The following is a 26,043-nucleotide window of genomic DNA, read 5'->3' as shown; positions in this document are numbered from 1 at the left end:
GAAGCACAAAGGGTGCTGGTAATTTCAGACACACAGGAGAAGTTTAAGCATAAGAATGAACTGAAAACATCTAGTGATCCTGTGAACAGAGCTGTGCAATGGTAGGTGGGCTTCACTGAAGATTAGGACAGTAGGACAGTAATAAGCAAAACCAGACAGCTTTCCAGTCTGTGAAATAAAAACGCCACATTAAACAGTTTGTACTTGCCTGTCATGCTTGATCAGTCCCCTTGGTTTATCAACATGCCTACAACTTACTCCCATTAAAGAAAAAAACTCAGCATAAAAATAATAGGTTTCTAAAATAAGGGTTTTAAGGGGAGGGAAGAGGGTTAATTCTAAATGATCAGTATGTTAAGGACCTTTCTTAGGTCGGATATTTAGGGGGAAAAAAAAAAAAAAAAAGAGAGAAAAAAAAAAGGACGCTTAATTGAATTCAACCAAAGCAACAGAATTTGCTGCTCGACTCAGAACTTGCATTTGAAAAACAACACTCGTGCGCCACCTCCCGGGGTACAAAACGCAGCGCACTTAACTTGCTCTCTAAAGGTATGAAACCAACGTAGTCTGAGAGGCTGTCCCGTGACAGGGACATTCAGTTTGGGTGCCTTCATGTTCTGGAGCTTAGGCAATAGTCCAAAATACTTCAGTCAATTCCAGATGATCAGAAGCTTTATCTTCTCGAGTTAATTGTTGCCTACACGTGATTTTTTTTTGTCCAATATGGAAATGCACTGACAAATGATTGAAGAAAGAATGTCTCAAGTCATCTGAGTGTAAGCAGGAAAAATCACTTCGGAGCTAAACATGCCTGCCTCCTCATCTCCCTGCAGGGTTCAGCAGTTCTGCTTTCTTTTCAGAGCTAAAGCCAGAAGTTAGCATTGAAAGTCTCAAAGTACTAGGAAGAATTTGGATGGATATGATTTATCGGCTTTGAAGTTCATCTTAATAGGATTTAAAAAGACACGCTGAATGGTTTGAAAGAATTAATCATTTATTTTAAGCAGCAGAAAATTTGATTTTTACATAGTATTTATCTGAAAATGGCAAGACCTGAAAGTACAAAATACCAACTTTTGGAAAATTCAGTAATGACGTTTGGCAGTAATTGGGATAGACAACCTAACATCACCTGAACACTAAATTAAAAAAAAAAAAAAAAAAAAAAAAAGACAGTACCACTTTTTTATGATCCACTTTACTGATCCTATTTTCCTTTCACTCCATGTTACATGGCACCTATTACAAAAAAAAAAAAAAAAAAAAAAAAAAAAAAAGAAGAAATGCCTCTACTAGATGTACTAGATGGAATCATTCCTTAAAGGCGAAAACCTTTTCACACTTCCTGAAGAACCATCAAATAACAGTTGACATGTTGTTGGTCTTAAAAGGTTTCTGTATCTCCATATAAAATTTTCAATAAAAAATGTAAACTGCCTGTTTCAGATAAATCTTATTTAAACATTCCACCTTATGTAGTTTTATACACACACTGAGTATTGGCTAATGACGCATTTTTTTCAGGACATATTGCAGTAATCCATGCCTTGGTGCTGTCAGGAAATTGTTGTTTGTCTTTTCAGTACCACTTCAGCTTGACTTGCTTGAATCTGTATTTTATTTTATGTTTTTTCCCAGAATTTTCCAGAGGACAGCTATATTGCAAATACAGCCATTTAAACATTCGGTTACATGACTTGCCTCTAAGAAAACAGGAAAAAACATACCCTTTACAGGTTTGACGTATTTCTGTGAGGGAAGGTAGCCTTCAAAGAAGAATATAATGATTAAAACAATGTAGTTTATTCAAGTATTTTGCTTACCTACAGATCACTGTAAAATAGCAGTAAGGCTGAATTGTTCAACTTGAAAAAGCAGAAGTTTCTCATTCAGAAAGAAGAACCAAAATCATTATGGTTGGTGGGAGACAAAACCAGACAGGCCTTCAATGGGGGCCATCACCTGCTTAAAGAATGGCGCTGACTCACTGTTCCTTGTGGTCCTCCCTCCCTCCACCCATGTGTTTCAAAAGGGCGGAGAACTAGGAAAAAGCACAGGTACACATCAGTGGTTTCCAGGGCTTACTCCCTGGAGGTCTGCCCCGTGTTATGCAGCTACAGATCTTAGTTCTGTATGCTGGGAAATAAGTCCATGAAGGGAAGAGTGTGCCACACCAAGTGCTTTCCAGTACTGAGAAAAGAATAGCAATCTGGGGCCAAAAGTACGGGACCAGCAAGGAAGACCAGTAGCTAAATATGTCCAAGTGAGAAGTGAAAGAGGTCTAGGGGTTGGAGTCAACAGAACTCTACATCCTCAGCCTTGATCTGGAAGTCTAGGAGAAGACTCAATAATTTGGCATTTCACACAATCGGCCAGCCTCAGCTCACCCTGGTCCCTCTGTCAGTTAGTGCAAGTCTTAATGGTGGCTTTTGCAGTACAGATTGACCCCATCCAGTGGTTTGGCTGCAGCCAACAAATAGATTTCAGGAAATGTTCCTGAGGATCCATTACTGAGACTCCAGATTATTCACAAGCCTCGTCTAAAGTCTAATTAGGCTCCAAAAGACAGAAGATCTGACTGGCTCAGATGATTGCTCTTATCCCATTACCATCTGTCTTCTCTTTTCTGAACAGCAGAAAGGATTTCAGTAGCCAGAAATGAACAATTTTTTTAATTAGAGTCAAGTTTGACAGCAACTAATATCTTGCTAAATTGTACAGATGTTTCTTAAAAGGATCAATCAGTTATGCTCTTAATTTTTATGAAGTGAAGCTATGAGCAGCTTACTTATTCCTCTTTCTTTAATTTCCTTTACTTTCACATCAATAGGTCATTGTACTGTCAATAGGTCACTTTATATGACGAGGCACTACTACTACTCGTGTATATGAGGCTCATGTCAGAGGTCAGAATATGACAACCAACCAACCAACCTTGCTGTTCAGAACCTCTATAGAAATGAAAGAACATTCCAACAGCACAACAGTTCGGGATTATTGGACAACTTAAGAACAACTCTCCTTGAAAAAGCACCATGTTAAGAGGCTATCAAAAAGGTTAGTATACAAATGAGTTATCCTTCCATGAAACATAACGAATTCATAGAAACAAGAAGTTAGGGCCTAGTATAACCATCGTTTGATTTCAGCTGATGAAGAGTTAAGTGTTAAACAATTGATAGGTTAACAAGAGATACAAAAAACAATAGCTCTGTGGTTACAACTGACTAACATGCATAACATCAAAGCTGAGAACTGGAATGGCACCCTGCATTGATACATTGCTTTTAAGTTGGTCCAACATACAAATCCTAAGTGCAAGCTCTATGTTTTCTTCAGCTCTTAAACTAAGCCAAAAAGGCTATGATAAGATTTCTAAAACATGTGAAGGCAGTGGGATATAACTAACATGTTCCCATGCCTGAACTCAGGTTTAACTACTTTAACTCAAATCATGCATCTTCAAATCCGTAACGACTGAACTGATTGTATCAATTATCTAAAAGGCTACATTCAACGAAACATGGCTTTCTGACATTTTCATGGTACGATACTCCATTCACATTAGGAGAATGCTGGTTCTGCAACAAATATTTATATGTATACAAGGAATTATTTGGAGTGCTGTGATTTGGAGTACCCTGTCTTCCATAATAAATAGAGAATGTTTTACACCACTGTCCTTACCCATAGAGTTGCTTTTTGTTTTGTTTTGTTTTGTTTGTTTGTTTGTTTTTTTGTTTGTGTTTTTTTGTTGTTGTTGTTTTTTGCTGTTGTTGTTTTTGTTTGTTTGTTCGTTTTTTGTTTTGTTTTGTTTTGTTTGTTTTCCTCTAGGTATGGTTTAATTTGATCTCTGAAGTTAGTTAGCAAGAGTATAAAATGCCTCATGGAACTCTACTTTAAAAAAATGTATTGGGGAAAAAGAACACTGGTGAGACACACTTGGTAACACTGTAGTCTATCATTGCATTTATTCTTTCGTAGAAAAATGCTCAAGAGCATTATTTTTCTTAATGTGCCGTAGGCTAAAATGAACCCTCAAGGGCCTCTATTGCTCTTCTTGTTGCCAGAGCAACAAAGCAATACTCACCTGAATATCTGCCAGTGTAAGTATCAATTTACAAGCTGAGATGAATTTTGTGCTGCTAGCAGATGTCACTAACAGCATTTTTACTATAATCCAAATTTTAGGGGTGAGGTATGCCATGAAAACCCAAGAATATATTACTGTTTCATTTATGCTACTTGATTATTGCTCATATAATTCAAGTATTTCTATTAAAATGTCTTGACCAATGACATTTGAAACAAAAGGGTAAAACTGAAAGGCTTTTATGTGAAATCCTCTGCACTAAGAAGACTTTGTTAAACAACTCAGAAGATATCTAGCTTGTCATCAGAAAGCACACCAGCAACCTTTCCCAATAAATTCCTTTGTAAAACTCCTTGTTGTAATGGAGCAAGAGAGCTTAGGGAAAGGGAAGAACCTAATACATACAACTGTTACTACTTTATGAACTGAAAGGGCTCATTGTTTACCACTGTATCAATCCAAACATGCACGATGTGTTTCTGTTTGAAACAGGTGACAAAAGCATTACTTGTATTACTGTCCCGTAGAAGAAGGAATATAACTTTGAAATGGTTTGCTGTGTGTGGAACCCAACGCAGGAGGATGACGTGGAACCATATCAGAACTGGAAACTTCACTCTTTTCAGAGCAAAGTCTATTGCTTTAAGAAAAACCCAAAGGCATAGCTTCTTTTTATAAAATGCACTACAAATTCTAATTGTAGGACATTGTGAAAGAGACAAGTGGAAGATATGCTAGGGAGAAAACACCTAAGCTCTGTTGTTTCTTACATTCCTTTTAATTAATTGCTTTTCTCCCCTTACAAACTAAGAGGAAGAGGAGGAAGGAGGCAAACTCAAAATTTCCTCCTACTTGCAACTCCTAATTCCAAAAAAAATCAACTTTTCCATATGTTAGATCAAAACATGAATCATTACACTTTATGCAGCCAAACAGTCTGAACGTGCAGGAATTAAAAAGAAAAGGAAAACACAGGCACTTCCAGTTATGAACTGATATACACATTAGTTTAAAAAACAGCAGTGCTTTATTTTCACACATGGTACTTGTACTTCTGTAAAAGCATCATTCCTGAAAAAAAAAAAAAAAAAGAAAAAAATAAATCTTTGCTTATTCCCTGCAGAGTCAGAGAGTCAGAAACAGAGGCAGTGTGAATCAGAAAGCTGCACGGAGGGATTACAGGCAGAAAAAAATCCTAGGCAAAGGATTGGGAGATTCTGAGCTAAGCTTCCTTTTTTTTTTTTTTTCTTTTCTTTTCTTTTTTTTTTCTTGTTACCCACACAGATTTGTAAACTGCTGTGCAATTGAAATGCAAAGGATTTTTTTTTTTCCAGTTATTTATCAAAGAGATAACTAGTACTTGTCACTGGACTCCTCAACCTTGCATTGTTTATCTTTTGAACCCACTATGCAAGTGCTCTGGAAAAACGATGGAGGTGCAGTGCTCACTGACTAGATACACAAAAAGTTGTTCTGTCTGCAAAGAAAATGCCATGTTGTGACTTCTACATTAAAATCTATGCTTGCACAATGGAGGTCTGGCAAATACTTTCCTTCCTTCTCTTTCCCTTCATATTTTTCAGTCTCACTGCATGTGTTTTCAGTCAGTCAGTACATAGACTTTTCACTTGACTGACACACCACTGGAGCTAAACAAAAAGCCTCCCACCGTTGCTCATGTTTAAATACAAGCCAGCATTAAGGCTTTCACTTCACAGTCTGTCCATGAAGACATACTTTTCACTTGAACTTATATGTTGCTGAGCTCAGAAAAGAAAATCATTGTCTTTCTCATTTTGTTGTTTTATTTTTGTTATGCATTTCTAGAAATAGGAAAAGAGATGACAGAACGTGGACTTTAGGACTATAATGTCTATATGTTTGCAATCCAGCCTTAACTAAATATCACTCATCCTAAATTAAAACAAAACAAACAAACAACCACACAAACCCCCACATTAGGGGGAAAACTGAAAGGCTTTTTTATGCAGCAAAGTGGAAAGTTATGAAGTATTAATTTCTATAAAATCAACTACTTAGAAGCACAGGAGTTACATTTGGACATCCTGTGTTTAAAGACCAGTTCTAAGTCACATGCTTACCAGTGGTAGCATCCTTGTAAAATTAAGAGAGGTAGTCTTGTTTTACACTAAGGCTGAACAAGTTTGTTTCCCAGTTTTTACCTCCTCAAGCTATTTTGCAATGACGCTCAGGAATGGTGACCCTCTCAAGTGGCAGCAGTAATTCTGAGGAATGAAAACCCAAACTGACATTTCTTCTTGACCTCATTTGCTTTACTGCTGCATATGTCTGACCTTTCTCTTTTGCCCGCACCGTAAGCACAGCTTCAAAATGATGTAAACACAAAGCAGTATTCATTTAGTATGATTAGTAAGAAAGGTTATTATTTTTTTTCTCCTGTTTTCCTTTTTTTTTTTTTTTTTTTACAGTCAGGGTTTGATTAGTTAGAAAATACTAACAGCTCCTTTTTTGTGAAAGAAGAATGGACAATTTTGTTCAGATAGTGGAAGAACATTATGGTGTTGTTTTTTTTCTTTCTCTTTTTTTTTTAAAAAGAAGGTACTACTGAGAGCATAAAGGCTCTTTGTACTGCAGTAGCAAATCCAGTACCGTAGCACTTATGAGGTGGTTAACAGTGCTTTGGTTCAGAATCAGTGTTAGAAAATAAAGCGTAAAAAGTTATGATATTGGGAGGGATTTCCACAGCAATTTGTAATGGATGTAAAAAGGACTGAGGCATTGGCTTCTTCCTGTTGGCAAAGTACTTTGTTCTTCATTCTGTTGAAGTCCCAGGTTTCACAATTGAGGTTCTCATTTCCATCGGTGTCGCACTAAGGAGGACTCATCATTGACCACGTCGTTGTCAGTGTAGCGATGCTGACAACGTGGTGGAATAAGCAGCAGGATGATCAGTGCAAGGAGGATAATCCCACACAGGCTCATGAGAGCATAGGAGGCAATCCACAACACTGGTTCATGGAAAGAAATGACAGAAACACAGTTGCTTGCAACATCTTCTGTTGTGAAGGGACCTTCAATCTCAGATACTGGAGAGCCATCGACTTCTGCGAAATTACAAAATGAGAAACATTAAGTCTGTAAGACACCATTTAAAAGCAAACAACAGCAGATCTATCCTAAATAACTATATACCCCTCTCCCTCCATCATCATGCATCTCAGCATACTTATTTTTAATCTGTTTCTTATTGAAAAAAAATGCTAGTACTCCATGTTTATGAAACGGAAATCTGAGGTATATGGAGACCATAACACTTCCACATCTACATAGGCTGTCAATGAGAGAGCAGAAATTTAACTCATGTGTCCCACAGCCCAACTTAAAAGCCCCAGTCACTGGATCACCTTTTCTTTCTGAACTAACATTTCAGAAGCATCAACTTAATGAAGCTTAAAAATTCTACATTACCAATACACTGGAGTAGTTCAGGGTATGGGGAGCTTTTGTTGTTTCTGGTGTTTGCAAGAACACCTCAGAGGATTCTTAGATCTTCTATGTTAGCTACCTCCCAAGGTCTTAGGGAGAGCAGCATGCAGGTTCTTTAGCTTCACAGGTACCTTAGAGGGCCATATCCTAAGCACAAGGCACTGGGCAGAAACCAGCAACATTAGCCTTGTGACTGGTACTGCTGAGATGAAAATTTAGAAGGAAGAGGAGGTAAAGCAGGGATGGCTCAGTAACAGACGCAGAGGAAAGGCGAATGTTGGAGGGGATGCTCAATATCAGTAGTGATGAGCTGGGACATGAAGGAGCAGTGCTGTAAACAGGCAGGGAGAAGCTAACCAAGCAACTCAAAAATGGATGAGAAAAAAATAAATCAAGAAGCATGAAGGGATGCCTTGGAAGCTGTTTTTGAACAGCCACACATCTTGGTAACATCACAGGCTGTGTGACTTGTTTCATTACCATCACAAGCCAGTACTTGTTAAACCAGTATTTACTGAAAAAGGTTATGCTGCCCATGGTTGTCACAGTAACCATGGCAAGCACAGCAAAGTTCCCCTGAGTTGTGGACAGGGCTACGTGTATTGTAAAGGCAGAGCAAGGGAGTTGCCTAGGGCAACAAAATATTCGGAGCATTTCATACCTGCAGGTCTGTGGCTGGGGAAGGATATGTCTTTTAGCTTGCTTAGGGGGACCAGGAGCACAGTTAGCCTGTGCATTTTAGAAAATTTTCCAAATGGTTGTATTCACTTTTCTAGTCAGATACTCCAAGACACATTTGTGTATTTCTTATAAAGTCCTCGGTTTTAAGCTTCCTGCTTCATTTCTTGTTCATTTTACACACACGCATGCTCATGCGAAATCATGAGTGACCAGTAAATGAGATACTGTAAACAGTATCTCATATTTACAGAGATATTTCAACAAATTTCCTGGAAGCACAGTTAAAGAGATTGGCATGAAATACGCTTTGGAAGGAAATGGAGAGATCTGGTATTCAGTCCCCGGCCTCCCATGACCTCATATTATATAAAGGTTTAAGTCTCATTAGAATTAATTCAACTTAACGGTAGGGTGCTGCTGAAGGGGGCAGTCCTGCTTGCCCTCGCTGCCTCTTTTGTGTTGATGTTAGTGATGGGTAGGTTGCAAGGACAGTCAGAGCAGCTCACTGATCTGATGGAAAACACACCTGTCATAACAAACTAATGCCAAAGCCAGGAATTGTCTGTGGGATCATTCACTGAACCAACCCTTTCTCCTGCTGCAAGTGTGGGAAGTCTTTAGTGGCATGGCGCTGTTAAAGTGTGCTGGGTGAAACCTAAGGTTGTACCCAGAAGCATCCTGACATTGGTGAGTACCAAACGTGTATCTCAACTCATCAGACTGTGTATCCTGTATCATCAACACATCTTTGCCAAGGCACTGCTGTTGCACAGGTATGGTGAGGGAACTGCACAGGAATGGACAGAGTTGCAAAAGACTGCCTCGAAGGTCTGTGGCAGAAACAAAACTGAAATCTGTTCCATTTGTAGTCCCAGTATTACATTTTTTCTGCCATGCAATTATTTCGTGGAGATGTTTCACTCCCTGTCAGTCCCCCACCATTTACTCTGTCTCTATTAAGTCCTTCAGGAAAACCAAACTAAGCCACATATAATACTGATATAAAATGCAAGGCATAATTATTACTATTTAGGAATTCAGTATTTTGAAGAAGAAGAAAAAAAAAAAGCAGTACAATTTTCCATCTTGTAGATAGCTTTGAAAATAAACAGTCCCTAATTACTCATTATTTGGCTTGAGTACAATAACTACTGTTATTAAAAAAGGCAATACAAACTTGTTGCCATAGTGGCTGACATTGTAAATTACATTTTGAGAATGCTTGATAGCAGCATAGCCTCCACTTTTTTCCATCCAAAAAGAAAACTTTTCCTTCACCCTCTTCTACCCCCAGGGAAATTGAAAGGAAGTAAAAAAGGTGAAATTAGTCTAAATTGTTCAAACAAACCCTTAATATAAATCAAGTCCCATACTTAACCTATCATACATTAGATAATAGGATATTTTGGCATTTTCTTTTTTAGAATACTTGGTTCTAGCTACTTACAGTAATTTCTTGACCTTGAAAACAAATGGGATTTTCTATGTTATTGATGATTACAGGACAAAAATGGCACCTCTGGAAAAAATCTATTTTATAACATCTGTGTATAACTCAAAGTTGAAAGGGTCAAACACTCTTTCTTACTACCTTGGAAAGGAAGCAAACCTAGAGTTAGATCGAGTATAGCACAGAATAGTAGAATGCTGCCTGGAAGGGACCTTTGGAGATTACATCGTCCAGCCTCCTATACAGAGCATGACTGTTACTATCACTTGATCAAATCAGCTGCAGCTATGACCAGCCAATTGTTTAACCTCGAGGACAGAGAACCCATGATCAATCTGGGCAATGCGTTTCCTGTTTCAGTGCTGTACTTCTTTCCTTCTGAAGAAGGATTTCCTAACGTTGAACTCAAATCTCTGAATCTAACTAGTGGATGTTGCCCTTTGTTACATGGTTTCACTTGCATTTAGCCTTCATGCATTCAACTTGGCGCCCACCATAACTCCCAGCTCTATTTCTGCAGGGCTGCTCTTCAGCCAGCCCCTTCCCAGATGGTTCTCATGCAAGAGGGTTCTCTTGTCACGACTCAGAACTCCACAGTTCTTTTTTTCATTGAACCTCATGAGGTTTCAGCTGCTCAGTCCTCCATGTTACTATGACCTTTATGGCTTGAAGCTCTGTTATTCACCATGACAGCTGTTCTTCCAAGTTTAGGGCTTAAAAAATTGGTGAGGGTGCATTCTGCCTCATCACAGTTTAGTGTAGAAGTCACTTATGATTGCAGTGCTTGGTGCATTTCTTCTCTTCAAACACTCAAGCCTTGCTTCTGTGATTTTCTCGTTTACTACAAAAATAGCAAGGGGTGTAGTCCTACTTGATGCTGAAGTACCATTAGGTTGCATCACTTAACATGGTGATCTGAACATCTGGTCTCAGGAATGGGCCTGACCCCAAACTTTTCCTACTCATCCTTTAAATACTAGGATATCTCTGAAATTAAAAACAGACAACTTGAAACGATTCGGAATAATTAACAGGTGGAATAAGTCCTATAGGGCTTCACCTAATTGAGGAAAAAGCAAATTTTCCTGCCACAATGGATTAGCTTCCCACTGCTTTCTAACTAACTCTCATCGCAGTTTTTTTTGTTTGTTTGTTTGTTTGTTTGTTTTGTTTTTTTTTGTTTTTTTTTTTGGGGGGGGGTACATCCTGGAGAATGAAATCAAAGGAAGGAGAACTGAATAGTAAGTAATTTCTCATTTCAAAACAAGTCTCAACAGAAACTTGGAGTTCAATGAAGTTAAGGGCTTTAGCCTTATTTTCTGTTTCTGCCATTTTAAAATTCAGCATATACCTGTTTAATACCATACAAAAAGATAGGCTTAACTTTATTGGTAACATCCGACTGTAAAAAAGAAAGTACAAGTGAATTCAAAGAAGCACAACCCCACCAAAAAGTCCTTTATATTTCTCTATTTTTGATGATTTATGCTGCCAGTAATTCAATTTAATTTATGCCTGCTAACAGACTAAAAAGATCCAAATAAATTACATTAATATAGTTGCTATGGAGGACATGGCTGGCCTCCGCAGGAAGCCAGTTAGGCAGCTTAATCCCTCACCCTGCACTGACTGCTCACCACTCAGTGCACAACCACTCACAGTTGTGGTTTTCTGATGAAAGCAGTGTTAAATATGGAAACCACAAGCTGTGAAGAAGTGAATTCAGAAATAACTGGCACATCCAGAAAGTCATCTGCCCCATGTGAATGAAGTCTGACATATCGGTTTATCTTGTCTCAGTCAGTGGTTTGTATCACCTGATTACTCAAGAAGCTAAGTTCCCATGATGTTAGGTTAGACATGTGCATGAAACATGGACAAAGAAACAATAATTAAATGCAATCTAACACCAGCCAGGGGTCATGATGTGTCCAAGCTCATGTGGATTCATATTTCTATTCAGCAAGCTCAGTTCTTCTGCTCTAGAGGAGGTTGGCAGATCTACATGCAGTGGCCAAACTCCGTGTTTCTGTTTAGCAATATTAGCATTAAGGTACTATTATAGTTCCCTGACCATTTTTCTCAACGTAGACGTGCTCTCAAAGCATTTCTTATGAGCACCAGCAGGCTAAAGTGCCCTGCCAACCTGATGTCAGTCAGTATGTTGTGTCAAAATGCCCCTTCTCCTCTCCATTAATGGCTGCAGCATGACAGGAACAGGAGGCAGCTCTAGGCTTGCTAAAATTGCAGTCAGAAAGCAAACAGAAATGTGACAGGCAGGAAAACCTGGCCTGTAGTATTTGTCTAGTTACACCCTCCTTCCAGATGCATTCAAAATGTCTTTCGTCACTGCAGGATCTCTCACAGAGGTCTTCATTAAGCAACCTGCATCTATGTCTGGATTTTTTTTATTTTATTTTATTTTTTGCTCAGCAAGCTCAAAGACAACAATTTGAACCCATTAACAATGGAGAGATTAAAAGGGAAAAAAAAAAAGGCTTTTAGAATGCCCTAGAACTACAACTCAAACTACCTAGTGTCTGTCTTTTTTACCCCTCGATTACCTAGTTGCATTAAGCACTCAGGTACTTACTACCCTTACCTTCCCTATCATAAATACTGGGGAGTAAAGTAGCACAATCAGTCACACTCCATTTCTCAAGCAGATAATAGATGCTACAATGTTTTTTCTGGGCATAGACCACCTCTGTTTGGGATAGTAACTTCCATATGGGTACGCAGCCTTTCCCTACTCTGCAGTTTGTATGTTCTTGCAGTACCAAGGCAATGTCTCATCAGAAAGGAGAGGATACACCAAAATTTGTATTTGTCTTTAGCTACCCTTAGTGAGATAAGATGAATCATGAAAAAGCAAGAAAGTTAACCAGCACTGTGAAATCATCTTAAAATTATCAGTGCTTCTCTTCAAATTTCTTCAGCAGCTAATGAAAATGTTAATGGTTTTCTATTTACACCAAGAAAACTATTTGTTTAGAACTAACACAAACATCACGAGTCTTAATTTGAGTCCCATTTTCATCTTTGCCTTGAGCATTTCTGAAGGGCTGAAAAGGCACAATTTAGAGAAAAACGTGAGTAAAGTACTTCACTTCACAATGCAAAAATTAGTTAAGAATCCATTTACATGAAAATTAGAACAAGACTACATAAATAAAGCGGCATTAAAAATAAGGACTCTCTTTCCCCAACTGTATTGGGGAAACTGTACACACAGACATCTTAGAAAGAATATCCTCTCAGTGGGAAGAATGCAGCTAAGATATCCAAAGCTAATGATTTACTTCATACCAAAAGACTGTTGTGTGCAATACAGTCTTTGTGTGTTTTTTTTTTTCTCCCCTTAAAATCTGAATGCCATAGGATTGCTCAAAAATATTGCCCTCACACTTCATTGGTAACCACACTGTCTCGCATCATGTAAGGGACAAGGATGTTTTTTTGAGAGTAGCAGGTGTTTCCTAACTTAGCAGTCCTGAACAGTATTTCTCTTACCTGCACATGGACTCACTGCAAAGCCCACTCTCCTCTGAGCTCTGTCAAATATTACGTAGAAGCCTTCCATTACTGTAGCACCAATAACCAGGGCATTTGCAGATGAAGAGATCCCAAATCGGTAGCACTGCAAGTTCTCTCCTATTCCAAGGATGGGTTGAATATAAAGCTATTAAAAAAAAAAAAAAAAAAAGTGTAAGAAGCAACACCACACACAGTATTTACAAGATGACAGTCCAGACCTTTTGATTTTTACAATCAAGCACACAAACTCCACTGGTAATCAAGAATTAATAGGATCAAACAGACTTCTGTATATAATTTAAATTTAGTCAAAGTGCTTACGTGCAGGTAAGAGGTAAAGCTCTTGGAAGTCTATGATTCAATTTGAACATAATCATTCAATACATGAAGAGCACCAGCAAATTCACAGAAACCATTTTTTATTGTATGTTCCATAAGGGGGGGATAGGTAAGAAAGAACTTGGAATGTTAACTTGAATTAGAGAAAAAAACTATTATTTAAAAAACATTATCAGGATACAATTGACTCAGAGCATTCTCTTCAGTGTCATCTTGATGTTTCCAGATTCAAAAATTCAAGTCACATTTTACCCCTTGTATCCTCACGGAAGATGAAAGATTGACATGCTACATGATCAATACAGAAAAAGCTTATCGTGAGGCTTTACTATATTTCAAGTTAAAATGTACTTAAAAGGTTCATTCTCCCCTTTGCTCCTGACCATCCCCAGAGGTATTAGGTTGTATTAGTAATCTTAGAGGATACGAGGCTGTATTGCAACCTATATAGGGGAAAAAAAAGCCAGAGAGCAAAATGAAAGTGGCACAACATTACATTCCAAAAGCTGGCATGGAATATTAATAAAAGATAAACCAACCAAGTAATATGAACTGGCAAAGAGATCATACAGGCTCCTTGCCAAGAGTGTCATTTTCAGGAGAAGTGCTCCAACTCAGAATGCCATGAAAAACAAATCAATTTGCTTCCCCCAAAATGAGAAGATCAAAATGAGTAGCAACATTCTGTATCAATATCTAATACAGCTAATGCTCAAGAAAACAAAACAAAACTTGCATATTTTTCCTGACAATTTGAAAAATTCATTTCCAGCTGCATGGACTCAACTCAAGGAAACTTTTTTTTTTTCTTTTTTTGGCGTTAGGTGTTGAGTCTTTTCTAATACACAAGTTTCTTTGTCATTTTTCCTTTTTAAATATTGATCTAAAAAAATCATTAAATTCCCTCACATGCAATGAATTATTTTTCTGTTACTGCTACAAATAGTTCCTACTTTTTAAGAGTATATGCGTTACAATAGTAAGAATAAATGTGTAACTGAATAAACAAAGAAAGATGAGACCTGTGGCAGGATAGAGATGCGAAATGACCTGCTGGAGTTCTCATCCCTCATGTAAATGGAGAGTTTGGGAAATAAGGACCAGGGTCTTTCAGTTTTATCCCAGCATGCAAGCTGTGTACCAGTCCAGAAACCAGAAGAGAATTCTTGTACCTATGAAAAAATGATGCATACAGATTACATACATGTTGATAGATTTTGATAGCTCTGCCCCAACACAAACAATTTAAAGAAGAAGATAGTTTTTTAAAAACACAAAGCAAAATACAAACTACATGAATGTTTAATGAGCTGCTTCCATTCCTCCCACACATTGTTTTGTAGTCAACTTAACTTGAAGACATAAAAATGTCAAAGGAGGGCTACAAGGATGGTGAAAAGTCTGGAAGGCAAGATGTATGAAGATCGGCTGAGGTCCCTTGGTTTGCTCAGCCCCGAGCAGAGCAGGCTGAGGGGAGGCCTCATGGCGGCCTGCAGCTCCCTCATGAGGGGAGTGCAGGGGCAGGCACTGAGCTCTGCTCTCTGGGGACAGCGACAGGACCCGAGGGGACGGCATTGAGCTGGGACAGGGGAGGGTCAGGCTGGGGGTTAGGGAAAGGGTCTGAACCCAGAGGGTGGTCGGGCACTGGGACAGGCTGCCCAGGGCAGTGGTCACAGCACCGAGCCAGCCAGAGTTCAAGGAGCGTCTGGACAAGGCTCTCAGACACATGATCTGATTTTCGGGTGGTCCTGTGCGGAGCCAGGAGCTGGACTTGATGATCCTTGTGGGACCCTTCCAACTCAGATATTCTGTGATTCTATGAACTTCAGGGTTTTGAAGCCAAGGGATAAGCCAAAATCCCCTAGCATCCAAGGGAATCAAGGTCTGTTGGTCAATGAAAAGAAACACATCCCTCTGTCTCTCTTGCTGCCCTTCTACCAACTACCAGTATAACTTGACATGCTTTTGAAATAAGGTTGATTAACAGTGTTTCTTAACGTATCCTTGACACTATCAAAGTGAACACATTAAACCCCTACAGAGCTTCTTCCCCTAAGACAGAAATCTTGCCTGAAGTGCATACTGCCTAAAACACACAAAGTTGATGTACTGCCAGATCAGAGGAAAACACTTCATTACTTGCATGCAATGCTTCGTGCTGGCTTGGCTCTGACTCCCCTGTGAAGCAACATATAAGGCAGTATCTTGTCCTGACATTGTAGAGCCAAGCAGCTCAGGTGCAGAAGAAAGGCGGAATCCAGTCTTTCTAACATCCTCATTTGTAATTATCTGTAATATTGATTGTTTTGCAAACAGCATCTCATACATTAGCTATATGGCATTTTACAAGTGACAAGTGTTCGCACCCTCCCACATACTTGCCAATTAAAAAAACATTCATTAAGGCTGTATTAGAGACCTTATACTTCCAGGTGCTTCTTGGGCTAAAAAGCATACTCTCATATAAACACAGAATGAGACTTACAGCCACAAACAGCCTGGTTTTACACTTAACTCTCAATGCACACTTTAGTAAGTCTCTTGGCATAGGACAGAAATGCTCTACCCCTCATGGCCAAGTCTCAGGTCACACCTGTTAAAACACAGTTCTCCTCTCTTTCCATTTCCTATTGGAAAGCAAAGCTTGTGATGCGAGAAGAGCTTCCAGGTAGCACCCAGACCAGACAGACAAAATCTATCAAGTGCTCTATTTTAAGCACCTACTTTGATTTCCCAGTAAGGCTGCTTATTACAAGGCATTTCTTTGCCTTACTTACGTATGCTGAACAAATGCGTTGGGAGGGATTTGGCTTTATGATACCCAAAAGGTTACTAAAATAAAGATTTTAAGTGTATGTGAGCCTTCCCTTCTCTAGCTTAACAACTTAGCATTACTTTGACTGTGTGAGGAGACATGCTGTTCTGACTTCAGCTCAGTGAGGTGCAGTAGCCGCCACTCCTCAGTGGCTCACCTCTACCCTTCACACCTGCCATCATCAAACTGTATCTGTAGCTGCCCCATAAAAGAATTCAGTCCATTTAAGTGGGGTTTAAAAAAACAATCTACACCATCAAAGAGCAGAAAGCCCACAGACTATTTTTTTTTTTTTTTTTTTTTTAAATGGAGCTGAATAAAAGAACACTACACATGCAGTTATGCCAACATACCTGAGGGGGCAATAACATCTTGCTGGGAAGCTTGTAAGAAACAGCTAGGAGCAGGAACTTGTTAACCTGGTTCACCTATGGTCAGAGCAGTATGTCTGACTACAGCAGATGATTTTACATTTCAGTGATACATAGCCTGCCAGATGCACAGGGCACTACGAGTGCATTTGTGATGCCATGGTATAACTGCTGAAAGTATCCATTTTGCTACCATTGCTCTTACAATGCCAGAAGCTAATCCTTACATCTTGTAATTATTTTCTTATTTAATAGACTATCTCCTTTGTTTAGAGCTGTGAAAATAACTTCTGGTGTGTGTAGAGGGAAAGGAGTACAAGGTCCTTGAGTCTAAAAAGAAACCCTAGAAGAGAATGAATTTTTAACAGAATGAATAAAAATCATGAGGTGAAATGAGTGAGTGGTTCCCTTCTAATATTTTATTGATCAGTTGACTATTTGGCATGTGGAGGGCTCTTGGTCAAATGCCCTCCTGACCAACATCGGGGAGGAATCTAGACCACTGTAATCACTTCACAGGAGGATGTGTACCCTTATTACAAGAGCTCTGGGGTTCCATTCTCCACCCATTGGCAGCAATTTTCCCAGTCAATATTTAAGTGCTTTGAAAAGAGTAGAACTTTTCAATCAGGGAGATAGAGCTACATAAGATAATTCATATATTTATTTCAGATATTGGACATGTATTGGCAGTGAAGAACTCCTCAGGCCAAATCTCTGCTCTCAGTCAGGCAAAGGGTCTCAGTCTTGAACTATCAGTGTACAGGCAAATACCCTGCCTTTTGGTCAACTGGCCAACAGCCTGCTTACTGCATTTACCATGATTTGTCCATCCTACCACTGTCCATTCTTGAAGCCAGGATAAAAATATGAAACTTGTTGACATTGAAATATCTGAGATTTATTCTTCAGCTTTAACCTTCTCAATGCTGTTAATCGTATTCAAACAAAAATTATGAATAGCTTTTGTTAACCAGAAAACACTGGTCCAGTTACTCTATGCTGAAATAAATCCACCATGCCCTTGCCCTACTTCTAAAGCCCACTCTATTTCCAAAGAAAGATACTTTTAAACATAAATAATGAAGTTCAAAAGCAGCTTTCTTGGCATGAACAATCCTTATGAATGGCATCCATTCTAAACAACAATAAGCTTTATATTTGGAAATCAACTGCTTGCAGTAGCAGGTTCTTTTACTTTATAAACACTGTGTTTTGAATGAAAGGACTGATTTTTGTACCCTTAATACTATGCATTGGAAAGACAAGGATTAAGTCCATATTTCTGAAACACTTAGAGCAAAATACTCAGTCTCCACACTGTTTCTGATGCATTTTTATACATGTGCCTCTTGCCTGTATTTGGACTTATTCTCACCTCTCTTTCCCTCTTCTCCCTCCATCAAAGACCATCCATCATTTTTTATTTAATAATAGGAGTACACCAGGAAAAGTTCTTCTCTCAAGTCAGAGACCTCCTGACTTACCTGGCAGATAGCAAAGATGACACTCCTTTCAAAGATCATGCGATCACTTAATAGGAATTTAACATTTCAAGCAGAGTTAATTACATTAGCTTACCAGGGATTTGCGAGCTATTGCTTGCACAACAGCACTGAAGACTTTCTGGGGCAGACGGAGGAGAGTGGTCCCACTGTCTACTATCGCTTTATCAGCATTATACTAGGGAAGGAGAAAAAAGAGATAAATTACACACTGTAGTTAATGTAATGAAGATTAAACTGTTTCATAGTGATTACAAGGCTGTTCCTTTTTGGTAGCTGTCTTCATAAAACTGTACGTCACACTTTTCAGCAGCTCTCTTGAGCTGATAGCTTAAATTCAAATGAAGCTTGAGAGCAAAAACAATGTAATGACAGCCTAGACACAAGAGTGAATTTATCTGCACTAGTCAAAAAAATTATTCCATCTCACCACAGCTGTTGCAAGTGGCCAAAGTGTCCTAGAAAGAAGTATAGCACAGCCTCTCAGAGGTGTACGCTAATCCACTTTACCTCTCATATGTGTTGGGCACAAAGCACTCTCATGTTTAGTTCAGGCACAGGGTAAGCACACTGATGTGGCTTACATACATGTCCATGCCCTGAATTTTGGTCTCAGTTATAATAAAAACAACTCACTCTAATTTAAACATAATACAGCAGCTTGTTTTTAATAACTATTGTTTCTACCTTGAGAATAGTCAGGGAGCATAAGTCCTCATTACATGTCAGGTTTGGTTCTAGCTCAAGAGTACATCTTGTCTCTTAACTTCAGACAACCATGAAAACACAGGCAAAAGCAACTACAAAGAAACTGGAAAATTTCAATCCTGCTGCTCCAAAGTCTGCACAAAGTCCCTCAGTATAAAATTCTCTTCATTATAAAAACCCGAGTCCTCAGGCTGATGAAAAAACCTCTGATGAAATATCAGAGGTTTGATATTTAATCAAACTTCAGATACACTAAAATCAACGAATAAATATTTTAAGAGCTACATATTGTTTTATGGACCCTTAAAAAACTTAATTAATTAAGTTAATTGTAAAAAGAAAAGGCAAGCAGCAGTGGCAGCTATTCACATTAACTACTTTTGTTATGAGGTTAGGCAGCAGCATCAATATAACCAAACAATTATATGTTTATGGCATAATCAAAAGACAAGAGCAAACAGACAGCATAAACTTTTAGGAAGAGGTCAAAGAGAAAGTGAATTCTAGATACATTGGTTTAGATATTTTCAAGTCACAGGCACTATCTTCAGTGTAGTGATAAAAATAAAACCCCACATAAACTGACTGACTTTCTTTTTGAAAGAAGAGGTGCTATAGGCTGCCAAGCAGCACTGAACGAAAAGCAAACAGGAAAAGCACTGATATGCACCACCTGCCGTTTATCCCACACTCAGAAACATTTCTGACGAGGGGAGAAAAATATTATGGCATTGTGGAATTCATTTTAACATATTTACAATACAAATATGCAATCGCCAAGATCACCACCTCAGGAAAAAAAAAAAGTGGGTAGATGCACAGCCTAAAAGGGCCAACCACTAACATAAAAAAGCATGCAGAATTCCTGCCTTATAGATTTCCATGCTGTGTACAATGTACTTTCTGTGTGCAGTAACTTCTCGCCTTCTCAGTCTTGCTGGTTAATATTTAACAGAGCACCCTAGGCAGTGTGCACCAGTGGCAGCTTTGTGCTTCCTCGGCCCTGCTCTGCCAGGGTCCTGGCCAAAGCTGCAGGGTTATTCTGGCCCTATCCCCAGATCTGAAGTGCAGGGGACTGTTTTTTCCTTGCCAGGAAAGGAGTAGTCTCTGGTGACTGTTACAAAAATGTTCCATTTCCTAGAAAACAATTAGGAGAAGACAGGGCACATAGTTCATCACTCCACAAAAAGAATTATGCATCCTTGGCAAGCCCTTAACTAGCTAACTTTTCATCATACTAGCCTTAATTTACTACTCTTCCCCTAAACTTCTGCTGGGAAATATCCTTAAATCAAGAAAGGAATGATGCTTTTTGTACCAGTGATGTGCATACTATGCTAATACATCCAAGGTGAAAGCAAACCATAGCTTAGAAAGAGTAACAATAAGAGGAAATTTTCATAACACTGCTACATTTTTAAGTGAGTTGTTTTTTGGAAACAGCATGTATTAAACCATCAGCACAAGGACTCCTCTTCAAAATATATTGATTGTTTTTTAAGGTAGGAAAGAAAAGCAAACGTATTTATGTTAGAAACCCAGCAGTTCTGCATTCCTAACAATATAATAGAGAGAAATTTAAATAGACCTTGGTCTGCTTATTAAGTTGAAGGTGATATGATCAATTTTAAATATTTTATATAGAAATATGAATTCCATATTTTATATGGAAATATATTTATCCCTATGTAAGTTTTTTATCATTAATTTCACATAATTTGTAAGAACTATTAAAACTTTAGAATGATCATATTCCACTTATTTCCAGCTAAGAGAACAAGCACAAGACAAAATTAAGATGTCTTAGGAAAACAGGGCATGAAAATTATAGAACACAAATAGCAACAAGCAACAGCAAGAAACAAAGGAAACACACACATATACATATCCAGAAAAACAAAACGGCTTTGGAGCAAAAATTCCACCAATATAGTCTTATCAAAATGATTCAGTGACTACAAAACATTATTCCTAATATGAACATGAAACATATAAATGAGGAAAAATAACTGGTAAGGCTGAAGTGAGCAAGATATGGGTTTGGGGTTCTATGACCATGGGACCTTGTTTGAGGATCACTGTCCGCTTGGGAGGGACACTAGTGGAGAAAAGACAGTTTCGCTAGTAGGATAGCTAACCTTGTTAGGACGGCTTTAAGCTAAGAAGGAGGGAGAGGGTAACCAGTAGCCCCATGAAAGAATGAGTGATGCACAGGGCTGCTGAACAATGGGCATGGAGTGATATAATCAGAAGGGATCACAAAATCGATGATAGGGGGCTTCAGAGGGGTCACCTCCAGCACTTACAGGCTAACAAGGAAAACGCCTATAAGACAGCATTATGGAGAAACCTCCAAATATTTTCTAGGAACTAAACATGCTGCAGTGTCCCCTTTTAAGTGCATACGCATGCAGTATGGGCAATAAAAAAAAAACGAGTAAGAGAGGTGCACGTGTCTGCAGGGCAAAGAATTCATGGCATCACTGAGACATGGTGGGATGGTTCCCATGACTGGAGTGTTGGAATGAAAGGATACAGGCTCTTTAGGAAGGACAGGCAGGGGAGACAAGGGGGCATCAATTGCTCTCTATGCCAGTGAGCAGCTGGAGTGCATGGAGCTCTGCCTGGGTCAGGATTAAAGGGAGCGCAGGGACAGGGGACATTATAGTGGGGGTCTACTACAGGGCACCTGACCAGGAAGAACAAGTGGATGAGGCCCTCTACAGACAGATAGGATCAGTCTCACATTCATACGCCCTGGTCTTCATGGAGGACTTCAACCACCCCGGTATCTGTTGAGGGTACAAACATAAAAAGAAAGTATGGGACGAGATGTTTTGGGAAGCTTCCATGGGAAGCCAACCACCACAAGTAATTATATGCTTAGATACCTCCACGGGGCTCATTCCAAGATCTTCCCTTTTCTTTGTTTGACCAGAACTTTGGTTTGATTTTTCTGCATAACAGGAAGCCTGTAGTTGTTTAAAGACTGTTGTCTCTTTGAATCAATGCACAACCTTCAGTGTTTAGACACCTTCAGTACAACTGAAACTAGTCAAGGGGCTGAGCAAACTGCAGCAACTTTATTTTCAGTGGATTGTTCACTTAATGATCATAGATTGGTCCCTACTTTACTGAAAATGCTATCCACAACTCTGAAGTCCTCTGAAGAAATTTTAGCACGTATACATTACATTTCACATGGCTTATTCATTTCTTTTCAAAGTTACTATACAGACTTAATTCTAAGAGGAGACTGAAATACACATCTGCCTGCAAGGACAAAAATGATCAATTAGGTGCATTTCTTAAATAAACCTGTGTTTTATACAGACAGAAACAAACTATTGCAAATACCTCTCTGCAGTCCAGTTCCAGGTTCTGTCCTCCAACCTCCAGCTTGAGAATTTCAACCTGATAATACCACTCCTCTTTGATAGGTGTGTACCATATATCACCCCTGTAGAGACTTGGTTCAATGCCACCTAGAACCTGAGGGAAAAGAGAAAAGAATTCACATACTTTAAAATCCTGGATGTTTAGTTCTGGGGCAAGTACAGGTAAAAAGAGGAACGTTTCATTGTGATAGCACATCAAAATCTTAATTTAGCACAATTTCTGTGGATTTTGCTAACAAATTCTTTACCAATCATAGAACAGTTTGAAACAACTAGAAATTAAGATGTTGCTTCAGTAAACCACCATTCCAATGCTGGGCCAAATTTCCAGGGCCTTCTAACAAACTCACGCTGATTTTCTTATGAAAGCTCTAGTATTTCAAATCAAAAACTTATCTTTGGTGGTTTAACTTAGGCAATGTATAAACCCAGGACAGAACTGAAAATTTGTACATTATAAATTTGCTTTATCAGATCAAAAAAGCCTTAATGCTGCTTATCAACATTTCATTTTTTGTATGAACGGACGAAATAGAATGTGACCATTGTGTTGTGGCTACCACTATTAGCTTCTATCAGGACTTTCATTGAAGCTGTCTGGGAGCATACCAGACAATCAGACTTTGAATTGAACTAACATAAGAAAGTTCTCTCTTGGGCTTCATCTATCTCAAATGTATTAACATTTACAGTAGTATGTGAATTTACAGCAAAATAACTATTCGTGATTAATTCCTTTGCTGATATGTTTATTTCAACATAATTCATGAAGAGTTACTCCAAATAATGATTTCACATAAATAATAGCCAATTCTTGGAACCACTAAAATGGGTGGAAAGACTTCCCTGATTAATAACAAGGGAAAGATCTGGTCCTCAATTTTTTCCTTTGCTCTGTTGTCTAAAAAAAAGACAAAGAGCCTTGATTCCTCTCCCCCTTTTCACATCATATAAAAAAGTACTACAGCATTTTGATAAATCTGAACAAGCTTAGTAGTTAAGTAAGGGAAACACAATAGGTAAGGAAGTGCACCATTAAATTTATTTTTTCTTTATTGAAATGAGGATTCAAATGCCAAAGTTTATTCAAACTTGAGAGAGAAAAAAAGAATGAGGAATGAAAACAAATAGATACATTTAATTTTGCTTAAATGCTTAACTTTGCCTTAAAAGAATGTAAAACATTTCATATATTTAACTACTAAATTTGGAAGAAATAAGATAGAAAAGAGGGAGAGAGTTTAACAAAGATACATCTTCCCTCTCAGATTGACAGATACCCACAAGACTACCTCCGTTGGTACCACTTCCGGAAACAGGCAGTCCAGCACCACACATCTGCAAAGAGAAAATGTTGGGGATCTTTGCCTGCCTCACAAGAGAATCAAAGAACGTCTCCACAGAACTTGAAGGCTTGAAGGTGAAGAGAAAAAAAAGATATATTAATAATTGCAGAAGTATTCATTATAAAGTTTCCATGTAGAAATGAGCAAGTCATTCAAATAGGACTACTTTTAGCAAGTAAATTGAATTTCTGACAACCAAATGATGAAAATCCTATATAAGTCATTAAAAAAACAACACCTGTCATTTCCCTTCTGTTGTTCTTAAAAGCATTTTTACTCTTGACCATTGTCACAGAGATCCCTAAAGCATGAAAGTATTTTTGAACTGCAGTTTTCAAATTCAGATACTAGTTTTAGTTTTCAGGCAGAAACTCTCAACGATATTTTCTGCTTGCAAGACTCTTTGGGTTATTAGAAGAGACAAATATGACACGCCCTTCCCACCTCCCATGCTTAGTTTTTAAACACAGTTTAATTCTAAAGAACTTTGAATTCAATGCCCTCATTTCCTCTTCTTTCTTTTAAAGAACTTTCTGTCTAAGTTCAACTGATTACTGACTAACAGGTCATTTCCTACACTGTATACCATGACTACCTTTGCATCTATTGGAGTATTGCAATTTCACTGTAATTCAGATTTCTGTGTGAGTACATCTGATGAGAGGCAGGGCCACTGGTTAATTTGCAAGGTGCCAAGTGCTCTTACTGCACAAAGCATAAAGCAGCTTCTGAAGCTAACATTTAAGTCTTTGGAAGAAGGGAAAAATAAATACCCTGAATGCACTATTTGCCCAAAGCAGAGTCTAAGAAGCAGCTCCTCCCTGTCTGTCTGTTGACAGCGCATGACAGCAGCTAAGGCAGAAGTCAATACAATGATCACACAGCTCTTGAATAAAGCTTTTTAATTCCAGAGTGCAGACAGTATTGAATCATTTATTCTAAATAGATACATCTCAGTTTGTGAATTTTTCAGACAGTTCTGTGTAGGCTGGAAGCTATGACTATGTAGCATTACAATCACATTTTCAGTTTTAGGTTGTAAACTTACAAATTTCAGTCTATAAATTTTAGGTTCAAATTTAAACTTCTACCTGAATTTCTTACCTCCATAAGAATAGAATGCGTTTGGTTTATGTTCATAAAAACAAGGTAGCTAATATTTGTTCTGAAATTACCCACATTTGCCCTCCATCTCAACCTTTACTTGACGAATGGAGAATGCCTTAGAACAAACTGCCAAGGGCTTTGCAAGTTCATCAGTCCATTGACAAGTCTTGAAGGACATTATTAGAGCCCTAATAAATGCTTCCCACACACATACTAGAAGCCTTGTAACCTTTACTCTTGCACTTTGGTACTACAAGCTCAGTAAAAGCTTATTCATTACAGATGAGCTAAAATTGGAGCCTTTACCACCAAAAAAGACTAAATCCTCATATGGGACTGTGGTACCATCACAAACCAATTTGTTCTCTCTGGAATTTAACAAATGCAAAAGATCCTTAGGAATGAGTGGTTGGAAGGGAGGAACTTTGTGCTGACAGATCACCTACCCTCTTTACTTTAATATTTAGATTTCTATTTATCATCATTGCAAATGATAAAAGCAGGAGAAAGGATCATTTACCTTGGCTAAGGTGCCATAGGCAAGACCAAGAATCCCATGCCATTGAACCCCTGGTAAGAAGAAATTCTCTGATTCAAAAATGGTTGCAATATTGATGGTGTAGCTGCCATCAATTCCTTTGGGGATAGTAATGACATCTGTACCCAGCACTCCAGTCCAGCTTCCTTGACTGTACTTAACTGTGACATCGATCCCTTGAGATTTGTATGTACTTGACCTTCAAAAGGAAAAGATACACTTATGCACGTGCTGTTTATTTACAATGCATGACAACAAAATACCACCCAATATTATTTTTTCCCAGAGAGGAAAAATAGTGAAGTCTGCAAAGTTGATCACATATCCTTACAGAACAGGGTCATATTGTAAAAGCAGTACCATGTGATAATAATAATAATAAAAAACCTTGAGCTCCTGTTTTTATCCTGAAGCCATCAATGACTCAGTTTTTCACAATGTGATTTTTTGTTTTTGTTTTTAATCTAAGATATTACACCATCCAGTGCAATGTGTCCCTGACTCGGACTAATCTGTCACAATAGAAGCAATACTCTTTAACTAGGGATGGAACATATTAATTGGTGCTAGGAAATAAAAAGCTTCTGAATTCTAATCTAATACTGAAATGCCAAGTTAACTGAATAGCTATAGACTACTACCTCATTAATAGTATTAAAATTCTATTTTGGGTAAAATAGAATATTA

At 38.3% G+C, this 26,043-nt stretch overlaps 1 protein-coding gene across 1 annotated transcript in view; it reads right to left on the bottom strand.

Moving 5' to 3' along the window:
* Positions 1-5,365: 5,365 nt before the first annotated feature.
* BACE2 (beta-secretase 2) overlaps positions 5,366-26,043 on the bottom strand; it is a 48,043-nt gene continuing 27,365 nt past the window's right edge. The window contains exons 3-9 of the mRNA XM_032181435.1: positions 25,339-25,555; positions 23,650-23,778; positions 22,325-22,459; positions 18,336-18,437; positions 14,591-14,740; positions 13,206-13,374; positions 5,366-7,179 (exon numbers count right to left, since the gene is read on the bottom strand). Coding sequence (XP_032037326.1) covers positions 6,926-7,179; positions 13,206-13,374; positions 14,591-14,740; positions 18,336-18,437; positions 22,325-22,459; positions 23,650-23,778; positions 25,339-25,555 — 1,156 coding nt within the window. The 3' untranslated portion in view covers positions 5,366-6,925. The remainder of the gene's footprint in view (positions 7,180-13,205; positions 13,375-14,590; positions 14,741-18,335; positions 18,438-22,324; positions 22,460-23,649; positions 23,779-25,338; positions 25,556-26,043) is intronic.

The sequence above is a fragment of the Aythya fuligula genome, chromosome 1, assembly GCF_009819795.1.
Source record: "Aythya fuligula isolate bAytFul2 chromosome 1, bAytFul2.pri, whole genome shotgun sequence".
In the NCBI taxonomy this organism is placed as follows: Eukaryota; Metazoa; Chordata; class Aves; order Anseriformes; family Anatidae; genus Aythya; species Aythya fuligula.
This window is presented reverse-complemented; position numbering and strand designations above follow the sequence as displayed.